At 44.1% G+C, this 19,942-nt stretch overlaps 1 protein-coding gene and 1 non-coding gene across 2 annotated transcripts in view; one reads left to right on the top strand and one right to left on the bottom strand.

Annotated features, from left to right (window-relative positions):
* Nucleotides 1-18,139, bottom strand: part of LOC106572792 (ATP-dependent 6-phosphofructokinase, muscle type) — an 82,207-nt gene extending 64,068 nt beyond the window's left edge. Inside the window, exons 1-15 of the mRNA XM_045696381.1 lie at nucleotides 17,871-18,139; nucleotides 10,028-10,101; nucleotides 9,643-9,720; nucleotides 8,349-8,538; nucleotides 7,688-7,853; nucleotides 7,400-7,553; nucleotides 6,812-6,907; nucleotides 6,464-6,556; nucleotides 4,912-5,037; nucleotides 4,745-4,809; nucleotides 4,580-4,643; nucleotides 3,926-4,072; nucleotides 3,559-3,629; nucleotides 853-940; nucleotides 415-567 (exon numbers count right to left, since the gene is read on the bottom strand). Of these exons, the coding sequence (XP_045552337.1) occupies nucleotides 415-567; nucleotides 853-940; nucleotides 3,559-3,629; nucleotides 3,926-4,072; nucleotides 4,580-4,643; nucleotides 4,745-4,809; nucleotides 4,912-5,037; nucleotides 6,464-6,556; nucleotides 6,812-6,907; nucleotides 7,400-7,553; nucleotides 7,688-7,853; nucleotides 8,349-8,538; nucleotides 9,643-9,720; nucleotides 10,028-10,101; nucleotides 17,871-17,952 (1,647 nt within the window). The 5' untranslated portion in view covers nucleotides 17,953-18,139. The remainder of the gene's footprint in view (nucleotides 1-414; nucleotides 568-852; nucleotides 941-3,558; nucleotides 3,630-3,925; nucleotides 4,073-4,579; nucleotides 4,644-4,744; nucleotides 4,810-4,911; nucleotides 5,038-6,463; nucleotides 6,557-6,811; nucleotides 6,908-7,399; nucleotides 7,554-7,687; nucleotides 7,854-8,348; nucleotides 8,539-9,642; nucleotides 9,721-10,027; nucleotides 10,102-17,870) is intronic.
* LOC123727483 (U7 small nuclear RNA) lies at nucleotides 8,881-8,937 on the top strand. The gene has a single exon (XR_006759478.1). It is a non-coding gene; the product is annotated as a U7 small nuclear RNA (small nuclear RNA).
* Nucleotides 18,140-19,942: the final 1,803 nt, after the last annotated feature.

Below are 19,942 nucleotides of genomic sequence, written 5' to 3' on the forward strand. Positions count from 1 at the left end.
AGGTATTATGGTCCTGACCTAGGTGTTGGTGTTGATGTATTACAGTACTCACCTAGGTGCTGATGCATGACAGTACTCACCTAGGTGTTGGTGTTGCTGTATTACAGTACTCACCTAGGTGTTGGTGTTGATGTATTACAGTACTGACCTAGGTGTTGGTGTTGATTTATTACAGTACTCACCTAGGTGTTGGTGTTGATGTATTACAGTACTCACCTAGGTGTTGGTGTTGATGTATTACAGTACTCACCTAGGTGTTGGTGTTGATGTATTACAGTACTCACCTTGGTGTTGATGTATTACGGTACTTACCGAGGGGATATTGTTAGTGTATTACGGTACTTACCGAGGGGATATTGTTGATATATTACGGTAATGAAGAAGTTAATAGTGCTGATGTATTACGGTACTGACCGAGGTGATGGTGTTGAGGGCGGTGTCAGCTCCAATGCTGAAGTCGGAGCCGGGGACGTTGTTGGAGACAGTGGCGGGGATGACCACCATGGGAATGCACAGCTCCTCATACTTCTCCCTGGCTGTCACCAGCTCCAGACCACCCATAAACGCCTGGGGAGGGGACAGGAGGAGAGGGGAGAGTCTAGACCTGATGTTTACGAAGCATGTGACCAATACAATTTGATTTGATTTTGAGAGAGAGGTGAAAGGAGAGGAAGCGCAGCAGTGGGGGACACTACTGAGGTACCGGGCTTATTTGTCTTTTGTGGTTTTGTGGTTAGACATTACATTTACATCTTAGTCATTTATCAAATTCAATTTTATGTTCTGAATTAGGTAAGACAACCACATATCAAAGAAGACATGCATGTGATGGGATAGTCTTAAGACTCTTACCTCAAACCCTCCAATTATTACCAGAGAGTGGATATTGAACTTAGCAATAGTCAAGCTGATTTCCTCAATGAACTTAGAAGGCAGGACTCTTCAAATAAAGAAGCAGACATCAGTTATTGTGTGAAACATCAGTGATATACAGTACTCACAAGCAGGGGAAGGGTGTATATTTTTTAATCTCTGCTCAAAAAATATTTGTACATTTTTACATAAACCCTGGATTGCTGCTGACGCTATGTATTGGCCAATGAGAGGCTTTGAAGCCAACGGTCGGCCATATTGTCACTCCCCAGTAGGAGCAGTCCTCCATAGGAATGAATGGGATTCTACAGTATAGAGAGAAATAGTAATGGCGTCTTTTTGTAGGCACTAACTCCGACACGGTTCGTTGGACAAAGCCTATGAGAAAATTGAATGCCGTTTTTGGATAAACGGCGAAAAATAAGGTCTGTGGTAAACACAGGCTTAGGAGATCTTATATGTTTTGTTCAATGAGATCATCTTTATCAGCTAACGTCACTTTTTGGGAATTTTTGGAAATTTACACTACCAGTCAAAAGTTTTAGAACACCTACTCATTCAAGGGTTTTTCTTTATTTTTACTATGTTCTACATTGTAGAATAATCGTGAAGACATCAAAACTATGAAATAACACATATGGAATCATGTAGTAACCAAAAAAAGTGTTAAACAAATCAAAATATATTTTATATTTGAGATTCTTCAAATAGCCACCATGTGCCTTGATGACAGCTTTGCACAGCATTCTCTCAACCAGCTTCATGAGGTAGTCACCTGGAATGCATTTAAATTAACAGGTGTGCCTTCTTAAAAGTTAATTTGTGGAATTTTATTCCATCTTAATGTGTTTGAGCCAATCAGTTGTGCTGTGACAAGGTAGGGGTGGTATACAGAAGATAGCCCTATTTGGTAAAAGACCAAGTCCATATTATGGCAAGAAGAGCTCAAATAAGCAAAGAGAAACGACAGTCCATCATTACTTTAAGACATGAAGATCAGTCAATCTGGAAAATTTCAAGAACTTTGAAAGTTTCTTCAAGTGCAGTAGCAAAAAACATCAAGCGCTATGATGAAACTGGCTCTCATGAGGACCGCCACAGGAAAGGAAGACCCAGAGTTACCTCTGCTGCAGAGGAAGTTCATTGGAGTTACCAGCCTTAGAAATTGAAGCCCAAATAAATGCTTCAGAGTTCAAGTAACAGACACATCTCAACATCAACTGTTCAGAGGAGACTGTGTGAATCAGGCCATCATGGTCGAATTGCTGCAAAGAAACCACTACTAAAGGACACCAATAAGAAGAAGAGACTTGCTTGGGCCAAGAAACAAGGACATTAGACCGGTGGAAATCTGTCCTTTGGTCTAGAGTCCAAATTGGAGATTTTTGGTTCCTACCACCGTGTCTTTGTGAGACGCAGTGTGGATGAACGAATGATCTCTGCATGTGTATTTCCCACCGTAAAGCATGGAGGAGGAGGTGTTATGGTGTGGGGGGGGGGGGGGTGCTTTGCTGGTGACAATGTCTGTGATTTATTTAGAATTCAAGGCACACTTAACCAGCATGGCTACCACAGCATTCTGCAGCGATACGCCATCCCATCTGGTTTGGGCTTAGTGGGACTATCATTTGTTTTTCAACAGGACAATGACCCAACACACCTCCAGGCTGTGTAAGGGCTATTTGATCAAGAAGGAGAGTAACGGAGTGCTGCATCAGATGACCTGGCCTCCACAATCCCCCGACCTCAACCAAATCGAGATGGTTTGGGATGAATTGGACCGCAGAGTGAAGGAAAAGCAGACAATAAGTGCTCAGCATATGTGGGAACTTCAAGACTGTTGCAAAGCATTTCAGGTGAAGCTGGTTGAGAGAATGCCAAGAGTGTGCAAAGCTATCATCAAGGCAGAGTGGCTACTTTGAAGAATCTCAAATATAAAATATATTTTGATTTGTTTAACACTTTTTTGGTTCCAACCTGATTCCATATGTGTTATTTCATAGTTTTGATTTCTTCATTATTATTCTACAATGTAGAAAATAGTAAAAATAAAGAAAACCCTTGATTGAGTAGGTGTTCTAAAACGTTTGACTGGTAGTGTACATAATAATAAAAAACACATACATCACATAAAGGCATCATCAAGGTCATGTTAACTGACTGCTATTATCTCATAGAACAAAACATATAAGATCTCCTAAGCCTGTGTTAACCTCAGACCTTATTTTGAAAAACACAATTTTTCCCACATTCATTTTTGCCATAAGGACGTCTGAATGAAACAGAGGTAATTTATTCCTGTGTTTTAGGACTACAAGCTGGCTAGCTATATTTCAATAAAAAATTTCAAGGACAAAATAGTTTTGTTGTTGCAGTGGGGACAGTAACATCAGTACTTTCTAAATATTATACTATAAAGAAAATGTTTTTATATATTTTTTCATTTTTATTTTTATGTTTAGCCACATAAAATAATTTAAAAGTATGCATTAAGGTGTCTGTAATAGAATAAACATGGTAAAAACAAGTAGAGATATAATTTTTTACTATGGTAGGGAATGCCAAGATGGAGGTGCGGTGGCTTCAAAACAAGACACCTGTCAGTCATCTAGTGTATATATAAATCATTGGTTCCACCCCAGCTGACAATACAAACTGAGTAGTAAAAGAGATATGATGTAATACCTCTTGGTGCCCAACTCAGAGCCTCCCTTCCCAGTCCAGCCTGACACTCCTGTCCAGGTGATGGGCTCGATCTGGTCAAGGGGTAAAGATCAGGGGTCAGAGGTTTCAAGTTTCACTTGACAAGAATTACTGTACCAGGCCTTGTTCTATCTTTAGATTATAGATGACCTGGTTCTGTAATCACAAAGCATCCAAGCCTTATATACCATAATGTATAGGATTAAATGGACAAAAGGGACCTGATCCTAGATCAGCTCTCCTACTCTGAGATGCTTTATGAGTACAGGCCCTGATCAAAAGAGGAGTTTAGGCTGAGACGAATGGGCTCTGCATAGTGTGCAGTGCATAGTTAGTAATGTGTACGTACATTTCCGTGAGCGAGACCCTCAAACCCGTCATGAACGGCCAGCATATTGTGTCCCTGAATGATTCCAATCCTCACTGCAGAACGCACGGCAGCATTCATACCAGCACAGGGGGCACCGACGTTAACTATGGCTACATTAATGTTGCTCTGGAGGGGAGAGGAGAGGTGGAGAAAAGGGGAGAGGTGGAGAGAAGAGGATAGGTGGAGAGAAGATGAGAGGTGGAGGTGGAGAGAAGGTGAGAGGAGAGGTGGAGGTGGAAAGAAGGGGGAGTAGAGGTAGAGGAAGAGAGAAGGGGAAAGAAGAGGTGGAGAGGAGGAGGAGAGAAGGGGAGAGGCGAGGTGGAGTGAAGGGGAGAGGAGAGGTGAGGTGGAATGAAAAGGAAAGAAGAGGTGGAGAGAAGGGGAGAGGAGAGAAGGGGAGAGGAGAGGTGGAGAGGTGAGAGGAGAGGTGGAGGTGGAGAGGTGAGAGGAGAGGAGAGGTGGAGGTGGAGAGAAGGCGAGAGAAGAAGAGAGGTGGAGAGGAGAGGAGAGGAGAGGAGCGGAGCGTAGAGGAGAGGAGAGGAGAGGATGGTGACATATTGATCTGTTAGTGCTCTAGTTTGGTAACTAATTTAATGCAACTCATGTGTTAATTGTGTAGGTGTTGTCCCTCACCTTGGTATCTGGAGGGTTGATGTGGGCTAGCATCTTGTATGTGTTCCAGTTGTTTTCAAAGCTCCTGGACAGGGCCAACAAAAACAGTGATGTAACATCCGAGTGAGTCATTTCAGTAACAGTGAAGACATTGTTAGAGTGGTAAAAGTAGGCTACAGTTCTTACTTTCCTCTGAGCTTGATAGCATCCTCCCATCTATTCTCAGCCATGGCAGTAGTCACATCCTTAGTCTGAGGAGACAGAGAGGGGGGGGGGAGTGATTTGATAACATATGTGCTCAGTTATAGGTGAACCCATACAACAGTTGATGGGGCTTAGTTACTGATACTGACCACTTGGACACACTCCATGAGGGGCAGCCTGACAGCCTGGTTACCAGACAGACTGACCACACAGGCTGGGGTCTCTGGAGTGGCCTCCAACAGGGCCATCACAGCCTCCACTCCCATCCTGCTGCCCTGAGGGAGAACACACACCAGGGTTAGAGAGACACCACAGTCAGACACAATCACAACACACCGTCGATAGAGAGACACCACAGTCAGACACAATCACAACACACCAGGGTTAGAGAGACACCACAGTCAGACACAATCACAACACACCAGGGTTAGAGAGACACCACAGTCAGACACAATCACAACACACCAGGGTTAGAGAGACACCACAGTCAGACACAATCACAACACACCGTCGATAGAGAGACACCACAGTCAGACACAATCACAACACACCAGGGTTAGAGAGACACCACAGTCAGACACAATCACAACACACCGTCGTTAGAGAGACACCACAGTCAGACACAATCACAACACACCAGGGTTAGAGAGACACCACAGTCAGACACAATCACAACACACCAGGGTTAGAGAGACACCACAGTCAGACACAATCACAACACACCGTCGTTAGAGAGACACCACAGTCAGACACAATCACAACACACCAGGGTTAGAGAGACACCACAGTCAGACACAATCACAACACACCAGGGTTAGAGAGACACCACAGTCAGACACAATCACAACACACCAGGGTTAGAGAGACACCACAGTCAGACACAATCACAACACACCAGGGTTAGAGAGACACCACAGTCAGACACAATCACAACACACCAGGGTTAGAGAGACACCACAGTCAGACACAATCACAACACACCAGGGTTAGAGAGACACCACAGTCAGACACAATCACAACACACCAGGGTTAGAGAGACACCACAGTCAGACACAATCACAACACACCAGGGTTAGAGAGACACCACAGTCAGACACAATCACAACACACCAGGGTTAGAGAGACACCACAGTCAGACACAATCACAACACACCAGGGTTAGAGAGACACCACAGTCAGACACAATCACAACACACCAGGGTTAGAGAGACACCACAGTCAGACACAATCACAACACACCAGGGTTAGAGAGACACCACAGTCAGACACAATCACAACACACCAGGGTTAGAGAGACACCACAGTCAGACACAATCACAACACACCAGGGTTAGAGAGACACCACAGTCAGACACAATCACAACACACCAGGGTTAGAGAGACACCACAGTCAGACACAATCACAACACACCAGGGTTAGAGAGACACCACAGTCAGACACAATCACAACACACCAGGGTTAGAGAGACACACACACACACCAACAGAGCCTCCACACATATCCTGCTGCAATGGGGATTGGGAAGAACACACACACACACACACACGCGCACGCACGCACGCACAAACACATCACATTACACAGTCAGGCATGCTTTTGCTCATACGCATAGAGAGAGAGAGAGGAGAGAGAGAGAGGAGAGAGAGAGAGAGGGTGAAAGAGACAGGGTGAAATAGAGAAAGAGAGAGAGAAAGACCTACCAGGATTCTGTCGAAGGCGGAGGGGGTACCGCCTCTCTGCACGTGTCCCAGGACAGTGGTACGGGTGTCAAAGCCCAAATTCTTCTCCACCAACTACAAACGTAAGATGCACACACAGAGAGCTACTAGCAACTGACAGTTTAACCTTATTCAAACCCTGGTAGACAACGCAGTAGAATGTTAGTGCTTTAACTCTGAGGGAATATTTGGGAATGGGCTAAAAGTAACCTTGTCCACATAGAGTGAGATGGTTGATGGACGAGACTACTCTAAAAGAGGTCCTAACAAACAAGGAAACAAAACCATTTGAACTGCTAGGTACAGTAATATGAGGGAGAGTTTGCTGACCTTCTTGATGTCTTCAGAGCCGATGGGTTTTCCATCTCTGCCCATAGCTCCCTCTGCCACAATGATCACATTCAGACGACATCCTCTGGCCCTTTGCTGTCAGAGACACAAGACGTCAGCTTGGTGATTAGGTACCAAGGGTGGAAACAGATAAATGGAATGAAAGATTGTGGTGTAATGTGTTTTATTTAAAAAGTACTTCAATATGGAGAAGAAAATAGAAAATAAGAGATGAAGAGGAGTAGAGGAGAAGAGAAGAAGATTAGAAGAGAAGGGAAGGGCAGAAGAAGAGAAGAAGAAGAAGACAAGAGGTGAAGAGGAGAAGAAGAGGAGAGAAGAAGATGAGAAGAGGAGAAGAAGAGTAGAGTAGAGAAGAAGAGGAGAAGAGAAGATGAGGAGAATAGAAGAGAAGAAGGGGAAGAAGAAGAGAAGGGGAAAAGATAAGAGGAGAAGGAGAGAAGAGTAGAATAAGAGAAGGGAAGAAGAGTAGAGAAGAGGATTAGAGAAGAGGAGAATAGGAGAAGAGAAGAATAGAAGAGAATCCTGTCCAGAAGGCTAGTGTCAGTCTGTCTGTGCTTGTAAACATACATCAGCCAGTCTTCTACACAGATGCCCCTCCCATCCCTCATCTGGGGGCATCTCTGGGATGAACACCCAGTCAGCACCGCAGGCTAGAGCAGTCACAAGGGCCAGGTAGCCACAGTGTCTACCCATCACCTCCAGGATAAAGGTCCTCTGGTGACTGAAGAGAACAACAGAGGACACCTCTTTGTTATAAACCAGGTGCCAAAGAGACAACAGAAACAGTGTGTGCGTGTGTCTGTATGCATGAGCGCACGGCTGCAAACGTGTGTGACAGCAATGACCTCTCCTCACCTCTGTGCGGTCGTGGTGATGGCATCCACCACCTCTATGATGCGGTGGAGGGCGGAGTCTGTCCCGATGGTCATGTCTGTGCCACAGAAGTCATTGTCGATAGAACCCACCATGCCTACTATGTTGAGGTGGGACGATGTCTTGGCCTCGTCATCGCTGATCTTACCTGGAGACAGAGAAGTCCCACACTGCTGTCAGTTATATTCAACAGCAATTCCACCAATGTAACCAGGCTATCTGGTGTATCTGGGATCGCTCAAATTGTTTTATGGTAAAAAGAAATGACAAAGAATGCTGAAACTGCATCAGTGGTTAAGTAAATAAACCCTGTGGTTTATTTATCAAGAGCTATTGAGCTCTTTATGTCATTCAGAGAGTCAGTGAGTGATTTAAATTCAAAGGAGTTCAGGTCCCCTCCCTCAGCCAGGCACTTGATCTGCAGCAGTAAGGCAGTGAGGCCTGAGATGAGGTGTGTGAGGCTGGCGTTGGAGACGCACGGTCTTAATAATAAAGAAGCATTTTGTACTTTCAATGAACTATCCAATTTCAATGAACTATCCAATTTCAATGAAGTGTTTCCACATGGACATAGATTTTATTGTGACCCTTCCCAGTTCTTAGGGGTTTTCCATAGTCCCTGTGGGGTTTCAGACAGCCTTACCGGCTTTGACCAGGTCGACCAGCAGAGTGGACCACTCCGTCCTGAACTGGTTAGCTCCGGTTAGACTACCGTCACCCCCGATCACACACAGGTTGGTGATACCCAGCTTGACCAAGTTCAGGGCAGCCTTCATGCGGCCCTCCCTGGCTCTGAAGTCCATGCAGCGGGCACTGCCGATAACTGTGCCACCCTGGTAGAGAGAGACTCATTGAATCAGAAGAAAGACAAAGTCCCTCAGACCGGTGCAATACTGTAGAATACTATAGTAAATACTAAAGTATTACATGTAAAAACTCTACACTTTTTAAACTATAGTAAATACTACAGTATTTAATTTGTATATACCCTGCAAATTCCCCTCCCCATATAGCAATCTGTGTCACACATATCTGAGACACCTAAATTGCAAGTATAGACCATATAATGTGTTCCTATAGGTTATAGAAAAGAGCAGCCCTGAATTATCTGTTCAGAACCCAGTGCTTGCTGGCTTGCTGGCTGGCTGGCTGCCTGGCTGGCTGGCTGCCTGGCTAAGAAAATGTGCTCTTTTAGTATTTCTCCAGTAGGTTTCCTGAAGGAGAAAGCCTCCACTTCTATGTCACCGATAATAAAACAAAAACACTACAGTAAATACTACAGTAATGTCCTCAAAAACACTACATAAAATACTACAGTAATGTCCTCAAAAACACTACATAAAATACTGCAGTATAGTACAGTCTGCAAAACTCTACATTAATTAATATAGTATTACAAGTTTTCTTTAACTACAGTAATTATACTATAGTTAATTGTACATACTACAGTGAAGGCCCAGACGGCCGAAACATCAAGGATTTTTCTGAATATGTCATTATACGCCGTTCAGTGATGCGTGTGAATCTTGCATCTCGTCTGCACCTCAACATTAGGTCGGTTTGAACACTGTCTTCTGTTACTGAGAATATGTCAGCCTATCAGGAAAGAGATGCAGCTCTGTAATCACACCCTGCTTTGATCTTTCCATGGCGCCTGGCCAGGTCCCGACTCAATCCAAATACTCTGTGTGCGCAGAGGTCAGTTTGTGTTACTGGAGCTGACCCCTGTTCTCTCTTAGCTACAGTAGGCATCATCATCACCATCTATGAACACTTGGTTGTGAGTCTGTATCTGTATATACAAATAAAGCAGAACTCTTGGTTTCTTGTCATTCATTTACTGTAATACCCTCTCTAGACAGTGACAGTTGATGACAGTTGTGTCCTGACTCCTGTATTGGCATCAGTGGTTGTGAGTGTCTGATAACAGGACTCACCAGTTGCAGCATCATGGACACACTCTCCCAGGTGGCCAGTTTGATGTTGTCTCCTCCGTCCACCAGACCCTGGTAACCCTGGAGACACACATCATCAACACAAATACAAACTATTATCTTCAACGTGGTTTCAGCCACACACGAGGACCACCGCCTTCTGAAATGGGAGACAACAGCATGCTACTGCAGCGACACAACTTTGTGGTTTGGGATAGAATCTATTTTTTGGCGGTGAATTTGTTAAACCTTCAATCAGATCAGGAATGAATTAATAGTAGAAGACACTATAGTATGGGTGATCAGCCATGATAAACAACACATTATCAAGTGTATAAACTTGAATCAGAGAACTGTGATTGTATTCTATTCTACTGTATGTCTTTACCTCATGAACAAAGTAGACTTTGGCTCCAGTGTAGAGACCAACTCTGACTGTGGCCCTCACAGCCGCATTCATACCTGAGAGACACAGACAGACAAACATGGGGTTTTTAGGACTGACTGAAGGCTCATATATGCATATAACAAGTTATAAAACCTTACACCTTTCAGTAAAGTGTTGCCCTGATGGTCAATGCACTGCACAAAAAAGAATAGTTTGTCAAAGTTCACAGTGACACACACGCACACGCGCACGCACACACACACACACAGCTCACAATGGCAGTACAGTAGTTATGGCGTAAAACAACCCGTTTCACCAATGCTAACATTAATACTAAATCAAGCTTACGATCAAGTTTACGTTTGGATTCAGGGTTGTCATCTGTTGTGACGTGACTATCATTAATCTGATAACTGTTATTTATTTTAGAAATGAACTACGTTTAATTGTTACTTGATTAAATTAATCACGTAACAATTAACTCATTAGGAATTTGGGGCACCACGGGAAAAGTTGTTTAACGAGTTACTATTTCCCGACTTAAACTCGAAAGATATACAGATATCTCTTACATAAATAACAGTCAATTATGAATGATTACCTCACCAGTCTCATTCTGAACGTCGCATAATCCTTGGATCCGCAAGAACCCTAGCCCTTCTGAATATTCAGTACTGCACAAATTCATTTAATAATTTATTCATTAACTAACTAAATAATGGCACAGAATAGACATACACACTTACATGAGATAAAATGTCCCTAGTGGACTGACAAGGTTTGACGGGGCCTCCCGGGTGGTGGAGTGGTCTAAGGCACTGCATCGCAGTGCTAGCTGTGCCACCAGAGACTCTGGGTTCGAGCCCAGGCTCTATCGCAGCCGGCCTCGACCAGGAGGCCCAGGAGGCGCACAATTGGCCCAGCGTAGTCTGGGTTAGGGAGAGTTTGGCTGACCAGGTCGCCAGGTGTACGGTGTTTCCTCCAACACATTGGTGCGGCTGGCTTCTGAGTTGGATGTGCATTGTGTCAAGAAGCAATGCGGCTTGGTTGGGTTGTGTTTCGGAGGACACATGGCTCACGACCTTTGCCTCTCCCGAGTCCGTATGGGAGTTGCAGTGATGAGACAAGACAGTAACTACTACCAATTGGATACCACAAAATTGGGGAGAAAAAAGGGGGTACATTTTTTTATTTTTAAAGACAAGGTACAGCTCGTGCTGTACGTCGGCTGGTCTGTAGAGTTGAAAACATTTTGTAACGTTCAGCTCACGCTGTCTGTCAGGCTGGTCTGTAGAGTTTAAACCATTTCGTAACGTTCAGCTCACGCTGTCTGTCAGACTGGTCTGATATGTTAATTCTGTCATTTTAAGCACTCTGGTCGGAAAGGCGGTTCCATCACACTGACACGCTCTTCTGACTTCATTAGGGTAGGCGGTTACTGACTGGGCACAAGTTTATATGAAAAACAATGATCTCATTTAGAAGGCTACAATCACATTGCTATCTTCACAAAAGTATTCTCATATGTAATCATATATTTTATACAACATTTAGATGTAAACTTGACAGATAGAATGTGTTTCCTTCCTTCCTAACTTACAGTTACTGTGTTATACCATCCTTAATGACATCACAAAATAATAAACAATGTGACAGATTATTCTTTAGACCACCCAGGACCATTCTTAACATTCCTATCTTATGAATATTGTTCACTCTCTTGGAAAAAAGGTTTTGGCGGCAAAAGTCTCTCTGTAACAAAGAGCGTTTCAGTCTTACAATACTGCAGGGCAAGGAAGAGAAAGTTCTCTCTAAATTTACGACCCAGTGTTAAGGTGTCAAGACTGGCACAGCCCCCCCATCCCTCTTTTGTGGGAGAGAGAGGTTCTGGCTATCTTCAAACATTTGCCTAGCTGATGGGTCCTTTGATCCACTGTCAGGAGAGTCATGACATATGATTAAACACATTAAAATGACTTTTATAGCTCCAGAGTGACTTGATACCCATATGTCAATGCTTTTTAAACATAGATTTCATGTGTATCAAGCATGGACATATGGGTATCAAGTCCCTTGACATTTGTGTTTTGGGTTCAGAGTGTTTTGGCTACAACATTCAAAAAGGCTCCTGCACATATTTTCAGAGTGAGAACAGAGAGGGTGTCATGTCTGTAAACAGATCTGTCTGACTCTACTCTATATTCCCTCCATGTTCAGAACACTGTAAAGGCCACTGTGTGTGTGTGTGTGTGTGTGCACCCTTGCGTCTCTGTGTGTTGTGGTTGCCCCATACACAAGCATGGGCAGGACGGTCTCTAGTTTCAACAGAGCAGCTGTGGAAGAAAGCCTCCATACCATGACATTCCACAAAAAGGTCAGAGGGTCTAAAATTAGACCCACATTTTTTGGGGGGACAGAGGGTCACAAGGGGGAGACAGAGGAGGAACAGGCGGGAGATAACAGTGACTCAAAGGAAAAGGTCAGGGGGCACATTTGGAATCCCTGGAATTGGAATCATCTAGCAATGATACAAGTCAGCAATATTAACATCATTCATCATACTAGATATACATTTTTATAGACATACTATAGACATAATGTAATGTATACCACTTCATGGGTGTTCAGGGACCAAGTGAAAGAAGAGAGTGACATAGGATATTACCAGGATATCTATTCACTGTTGTGTAAAGACTAATTAGACATTATACTGCAACTCTGCTAGGGGAAGATGCAGTCTACAATATAATAATCTCTTGTGGACACAGAGCATCTGAACAAATCACAGTTATCCGAGATTAAGTGTATAAACATCTTTGTTTACATGCTAGCTGATGACTGGGCGTAAAATCATGGCCAAGAAGTGCAGTTATTTGTATGGCAATTTGTATGTATTTGTATGTCAGCCTACACGTCCCAAAGTCCCATGGCTCTAAGGGTACAGGATAGCTATCATACTGTACTTAACACATCCTCCTCCCTGCCCTGCCCACCACAGTGAAGGTAAAAGCCTAAAGCCAAAGACATCCATCTGCAACTGACAACTGGCTCTTGGGACTGAGCGACCAAGAAGACAAGCCACTCCAGCATCTGACTGGCATAGCTGATCTCAGTTGCCCTCACAGGTTTTTTGTCTGCCTTCCGCGTGCTTTGGAAGCCCTTCAGACAGAATAACTCCAGCCCTAACTCTTAGTTCAACTCAGGGTGTTGAGTTTGATATAAACTCCTTTGACACTGTGTCAGTTCAACCAAGAGAGCTGGAGGTCAGTCAACATCAGAGAATAATGCTAGTGTAGGCTCGGACCTAAATGATGTTCTCTCTGTCACCTCCAGCCACATGGCAAATGGCCCAAGACAATGCCCCGAGGACCAGTCAGCCCTTACCCCGTCAAGAAGCCCAAATGTAGGCCTCTCTCTCTCTCTCTCTACAGTATCCAGAGGATGACTATTGGAATATGTATTAGTAACCACATTTCCCTCCACAGTTTTTATGCGTGTAAAGTCATAACATATACAACAGCAAAACAAATAACAACATCCGTGATGGAAACAGGACATTTTGGTAGAATTTTATAAATGCCGAGAGATCATTTGTTTGTTGGACATGATGGGAACTTTTGTGTCTGTAAAATTAATTATTCGAGAAATGGAGGTGAAAAAGCCTTTAACACTCAAATATTTATATAATTACCATCATATTGAAGTAAACTTGGAGTCACTACGACTCAGGGAATGCATGCAGTTTATTAGTCTACAGATGAAATAAATTGTGATGAACTTCACATAGTGGTGAAAGTGGAAGCCATACAGTTTATTAGTCTACAGATTAAATAAATTGTGATGAACTTCACATGGTGGTGAAAGTGTACGTGATGAACTTCACAGGGTGGTGAAAGTGCACGTGATGAACTTCACAGGGTGGTGAAAGTGCACGTGATGAACTTCACAGGGTGGTGAAAGTGCACGTGATGAACTTCACAGGGTGGTGAAAGTGCACGTGATGAACTTCACAGGGTGGTGAAAGTGCACGTGATGAGCTTGATGGTCCTTTTCAATAAATATATAATATTCTGGTGTCAAGATGATCGATGCTTGGCTGCCGTTTGACAAATACAAATAATATCCCTTATCCCTAATAATCTCATAATGTAGGTAGCCTACCTGCACTGTCTCTGCGAGCTGTTGGCTAGAGTGCAAGTGCCAAGACCAGAGTGATCACATTTGCTAGATAACGCAATAGTTTTGTGACAAAACCATCAGCACAGTTGAAAATACAAAACAAAACTCATTTAACTTGTATTTTTTATTCGGTACATGGGAATTTAACCGCAAAAGATATTTAACAGCAAAATGTTTTGTACACTGAGTGTACAAAACATTATGAACACCTGCTCTTTCCATAACATAGAATGACCAGGTGAATCCAGGTGAAATTTATGATCCCTTATTGATGGCATTAGTTAAATCCACTTCAATCATTATAAATGAAGGGGAGGAGACAGGTTAAAGAAGGATGTTTAAGCCTTGAGACAATTGAGACATTTAAAAATATATACACTGCTCAAAAAAATAAAGGGAACACTTAAACAACACAATGTAACCCCAAGTCAATCACACTTCTGTGAAATCAAACTGTCCACTTAGGAAGCAACACTGATTGACAATAAATTTCACATGCTGTTGTGCAAATGGAATAGACAACAGGTGGAAATTATAGGCAATTAGCAAGACACCCCCAATAAAGGAGTGGTTCTGCAGGTGGTGACCACAGACCACTTCTCAGTTCCTATGCTTCCTGGCTGATGTTTTGGTCACTTTTGAATGCTGGCGGTGCCTTCACTCTAGTGGTAGCATGAGACGGAGTCCACAACCCACACAAGTGGCTCAGGTAGTGCAGCTCATCCAGGATGGCACATCAATGCGAGCTGTGGCAAGAAGGTTTGCTGTGTCTGTCAGCGTAGTGTCCAGAGCATGGAGGCGCTACCAGGAGACAGGCCAGTACATCAGGAGACGTGGAGGAGGCCGTAGGAGGGCAACAACCCAGCAGCAGGACCGCTACCTCCGCCTTTGTGCAAGGAGGAGCAGGAGGAGCACTGCCAGAGCCCTGCAAAATGACCTCCAGCAGGCCACAAATGTGCATGTGTCTGCTCAAACGGTCAGAAACAGACTCCATGAGGGTGGTATGAGGGCCCGATGTCCACAGGTGGGGGTTGTGCTTACAGCCCAACACCGTGCAGGACGTTTGGCATTTGCCAGAGAACACCAAGATTGGCAAATTCGCCACTGGCGCCCTGTGCTCTTCACAGATGAAAGCAGGTTCACACTGAGCACATGTGACAGACGTGACAGAGTCTGGAGACGCCGTGGAGAACATTCTGCTGCCTGCAACATCCTCCAGCATGACCGGTTTGGTGGTGGGTCAGTCATGGTGTGGGGTGGCATTTCTTTGGGGGGCCGCACAGCCCTCTATGTGCTCGCCAGAGGTAGCCTGACTGCCATTAGGTACCGAGATGAGATCCTCAGACCCCTTGTGAGACCATATGCTGGTGCGGTTGGCCCTGGGTTCCTCCTAATGCAAGACAATGCTAGACCTCATGTGGCTGGAGTGTGTCAGCAGTTCCTGCAAGAGGAAGGCATTGATGCTATGGACTGGCCCGCCCGTTCCCCAGACCTGAATCCAATTGAGCACATCTGGGACATCATGTCTCGCTCCATCCACCAACGCCACGTTGCACCACAGACTGTCCAGGAGTTGGCGGATGCTTTAGTCCAGGTCTGGTAGGAGATCCCTCAGGAGACCAGCCGCCACCTCATCAGGAGCATGCCCAGGCATTGTAGGGAGGTCATACAGGCACATGGAGGCCACACACACTACTGAGCCTCATTTTTACTTGTTTTAAGGACATTACATCAAAGTTGGATCAGCCTGTAGTGTGGTTTTCCACTTTCATTTTGAGTGTGACTCCAAATCCAGACCTCCATGGGTTGATAAATTGGATTTCCATTGATTATTTTTGTGTGACTTTGTTGTCAGCACATTCAACTATGTAAAGAAAGAAATATTTAATAAGATTATTTCATTCATTCAGATGTGTTATTTTAGTGTTCCCTGTATTTTTTTGAGCAGTGTATATATATTAAACCTTTATTTAACTAGGCAAGTCAGATAAGAACAAATTCTTATTTACAATGACGGCCTACCCCGGCCAAACCCGGACGATGCTGGGCCAATTGTGCACCGCCCCATGGGACTCCCAGATACAGCCTGGATTCGGACCAGGGTGTCTGTAGTGACGCCTCTAGCACTGAGATGCAGTGCCTTAGAACGCTGCACCACTCAGGAGACATGGATTGTGTAAGTGTGCCATTCAGAAGGTGAATGGGCAAGACAAAATATTTAAGAGCCTTTGAAGGGGGTATGGTAGTAGGTATCAGGTGCACTGGTTTGTGTCAAGAACTGCAACGCTGCTAGGTTTTTCATGCTCAACAGTATCCCGTGTGTGTCAAGAATGGTCCACCACCCAAAGGACATCCAGCCAACTTGACACAACTGTGGGAAGCATTGGAGTCAACATGGGCCAGCATCCCTGTGGAACGCTTTTGACACCTTGTAAAGTCCATGCCCCAACAAATTGAGGCTGTTCAGAGGGAAAAGGGGGTGCAACTCAATATTAGGAAGGTGTCCCTAATGTTTTGTACACTCAGGTGCTGGGCTAGTAAAGTTGACATAATAACAGGTGCTAGGTTTGTAAAGTTGACATAATAACAGGTGCTGGCTTAGTAAAGTTGACATAATAACAGGTGCTGGGTTAGTAAAGTTGACATAATAACAGTTGCTGGGTTAGTAAAGTTGACATAATAGCAGGTGCTGGGTTAGTAAAGTTGACATAATAGCAGGTGCTGGGTTAGTAAATTTGACATAATAGCAGGTGCTGTGTTAGTAAAGTTGACATAATAACAGTTGCTGGGCAAGTAAAGTTGACATAACAGGTGCTGGGCTAGTAAAGTTGACATAACAGGTGCTGGGCAAGTAAAGTTGACATAATAGCAGGTGCTGGGCAAGTAAAGTTGACATAATAACAGGTGCTGGGTTAGTAAAGTTGACAAAATAACAGGTGCTGGGTTAGTAAAGTTGACAAAATAACAGGTGCTGGGTTAGTAAAGTTGACAAAATAACAGGTGCTGGGTTAGTAAAGTTGACAAAATAACAGGTGCTGGGTTAGTAAAGCTGACAAAATAACAGGTGCTGGGTTAGTAAAGTTGACATAATAACAGGTGCTGGGTTAGTAAAGTTGACATAATAACAGGTGCTGGGTTAGTAAAGTTGACAAAATAACAGGTGCTGGGTTAGTAAAGTTGACAAAATAACAGGTGCTGGGTTAGTAAAGTTGACAAAATAACAGGTGCTGGGTTAGTAAAGCTGACAAAATAACAGGTGCTGGGTTAGTAAAGTTGACATAATAACAGGTGCTGGGTTAGTAAAGTTGACATAATAACAGGTGCTGGGTTAGTAAAGTTGACAAAATAACAGGTCCTGGGTTAGTAAAGTTGACAAAATAACAGGTGCTGGGTTAGTAAAGTTGACATAATAAAGAACAGACTGTATATGCTCCCAATCACCATCTAATACTTCTAATACTGAAGCACATGCACACACACACACACACACACGCACACACACACACACACACACACACACACACACACACACACACACACACACACACACACACACACACACACACACACACACACACAAAAATGTGTACAGACGCACGCAGTCACACACACGCACACCCACACTGTCTCTCTGATGACACACAGACACACACACACTTCTTACCTTGGGCATCACCTCCTGAGGTCAGCACGGCGATAGACCGGCCGATACCCATCTTGGTTGGATCCATGCTTGTATGTGACATGGAGTCTACAGGGCTCAACTCGAACCAGGTGGTGGCACTAAGGAAGGAAAGGAGACGGCTATGGCTGATACCCTGCTGTGGCTGATACTCTGCTATGGCTGATACTCTCCTATGGCGGATACCCTGCTTCTCAGAGAGAGAATGGTAACGGCACCAGCTTTATAAGACACTACCCCCTGGCCCTCCCCCCGCACGCACGCACGCACGCACACACACACACACACACACACACACACACACACACACACACACACACACACACACACACACACACACACACACACACACACACACACACACACACACACACACACACACACACACACACACACACACACACGACTCTGGGCTAAATTTACAGTACCAGTCAAAAGTTTGGACACACCTACTCATTCCAGGGTTTTTCTTTCTTTTTTTACTATGTTCTACATTGTAGAATAATAGTGAAGACATCAAAACTATGAAATAACACATATGGAATCATGTAGTAACCAAAAAAGTGTTAAACAAATCAAAATATATTTTAAATTTGAGTTTCTTCAAAGTAGCCACCATGTGCCTTGATGACAGCTTTGCACACTCTTGGCATTCTCTCAACCAGATTCATGAGGTAGTCACCTGGAATGCATTTCAATTAACAGGTGTGCCTTGTTAAAAGTTGATTTCTGGAATTTCTTTCCTTCTTAAAGCATTCGAGCATTTGAAACCACTACTAAAGGATACCAATAAGAAGACTTGCTTGGGCCAAGAAACACAAGCAATAAATATTTGACCAGTGGAAATCTGTCCTTTGTCTGATGAGTCCAAATTTGTCTTTGTGAGACGCAGAGTAGGTGAACGGATGATCTCCGCATGTGTGGTTCCCACCATGAAGCATGGAGGTGGTGTGATGGTGTGGTGGTGCTTTGCTGGTGACACTGTCAGTGATTTATTTAGAATTCAAGGCATACTTAACCAGCATGGCTACCACAGCATTCTGCAACAATACGCCATCCCATCTGGTTTGCACTTAGTGGGACTATCATTTGTTTTTCAACAGGACAATGACCCAAAACACATCTCCAGGCTGTGTAAGGGCTATTTTACCAAGAAGGAGAGTGACGGAGTGCTGCATCAGATGACCTGGCCTCCACAATCACTCGACCTCGACCCAATTGAGATGGTTTGGGATGAGTTGGACCGCAGAGTGAAGGAAAAGCAGCCAACAAGTGCTCCGCATATGTGGGAACTGCTTCAAGACTGTTGGAAAAGCATTCCTCATGAAGCTGGTTGAGAGAATGACAAGAGTGTGCAAAGCTGTCATCAAGGCAAGGGGTGGCTACTTTGAAGAATCTCAATTTGGATTTGTTTAACATTTGATTTGTTCATAGTTTTGATGTATTCACTATTATTCTAAAATGTAGAAAAAAGTAAAAATAAAGAAAAACTCTTGAATGAGTAGGTGTGTCCAAACGTTTGACTGGTACTGTACATCACAGTGACTGTCCCCTCATTAAGTTTACACAATAACAGATCATATGACACAAACAATGTCTAGTTGTTGCTAGGGACTCTTTTGGAAGAAGCTAGCTAGCTAACGAAGAAAAGAAAGAGAAAATCAGGACAGAAGAAAAAGGATATCAAAGTGAAACAGTTCTCTAAAGACACAAGAGACAATAATACAAGAAACAACACTTCTGTAGCTTGTCAACTATGCGTCTGTCTATCCCTGTTCTCTCCTCTCTGCACAGGCCATACAAACGCTTCACACCGCGTGGCTGCTGCCACTCTAACCTGGTGGTGCCAGCGCGCACGACCCACGTGGAGTTCCAGGTCTCCGGCAGCCTCTGGAACTGCCGGTCTGCAGCCAACAAGGCTGAGTTCATCTCAGCATATGCTACCCTCCAGTCCCTAGACTTCCTGGAGCTGACGGAAACATGGATTACCACAGATAACACTGCTACTCCTACTGCTCTCTCTTCGTCTGCCCACGTGTTCTCGCATACCCCTA

The sequence above is a fragment of the Salmo salar genome, chromosome ssa15 (genome assembly GCF_905237065.1).
Source record: "Salmo salar chromosome ssa15, Ssal_v3.1, whole genome shotgun sequence".
Classification (NCBI taxonomy): Eukaryota; Metazoa; Chordata; class Actinopteri; order Salmoniformes; family Salmonidae; genus Salmo; species Salmo salar.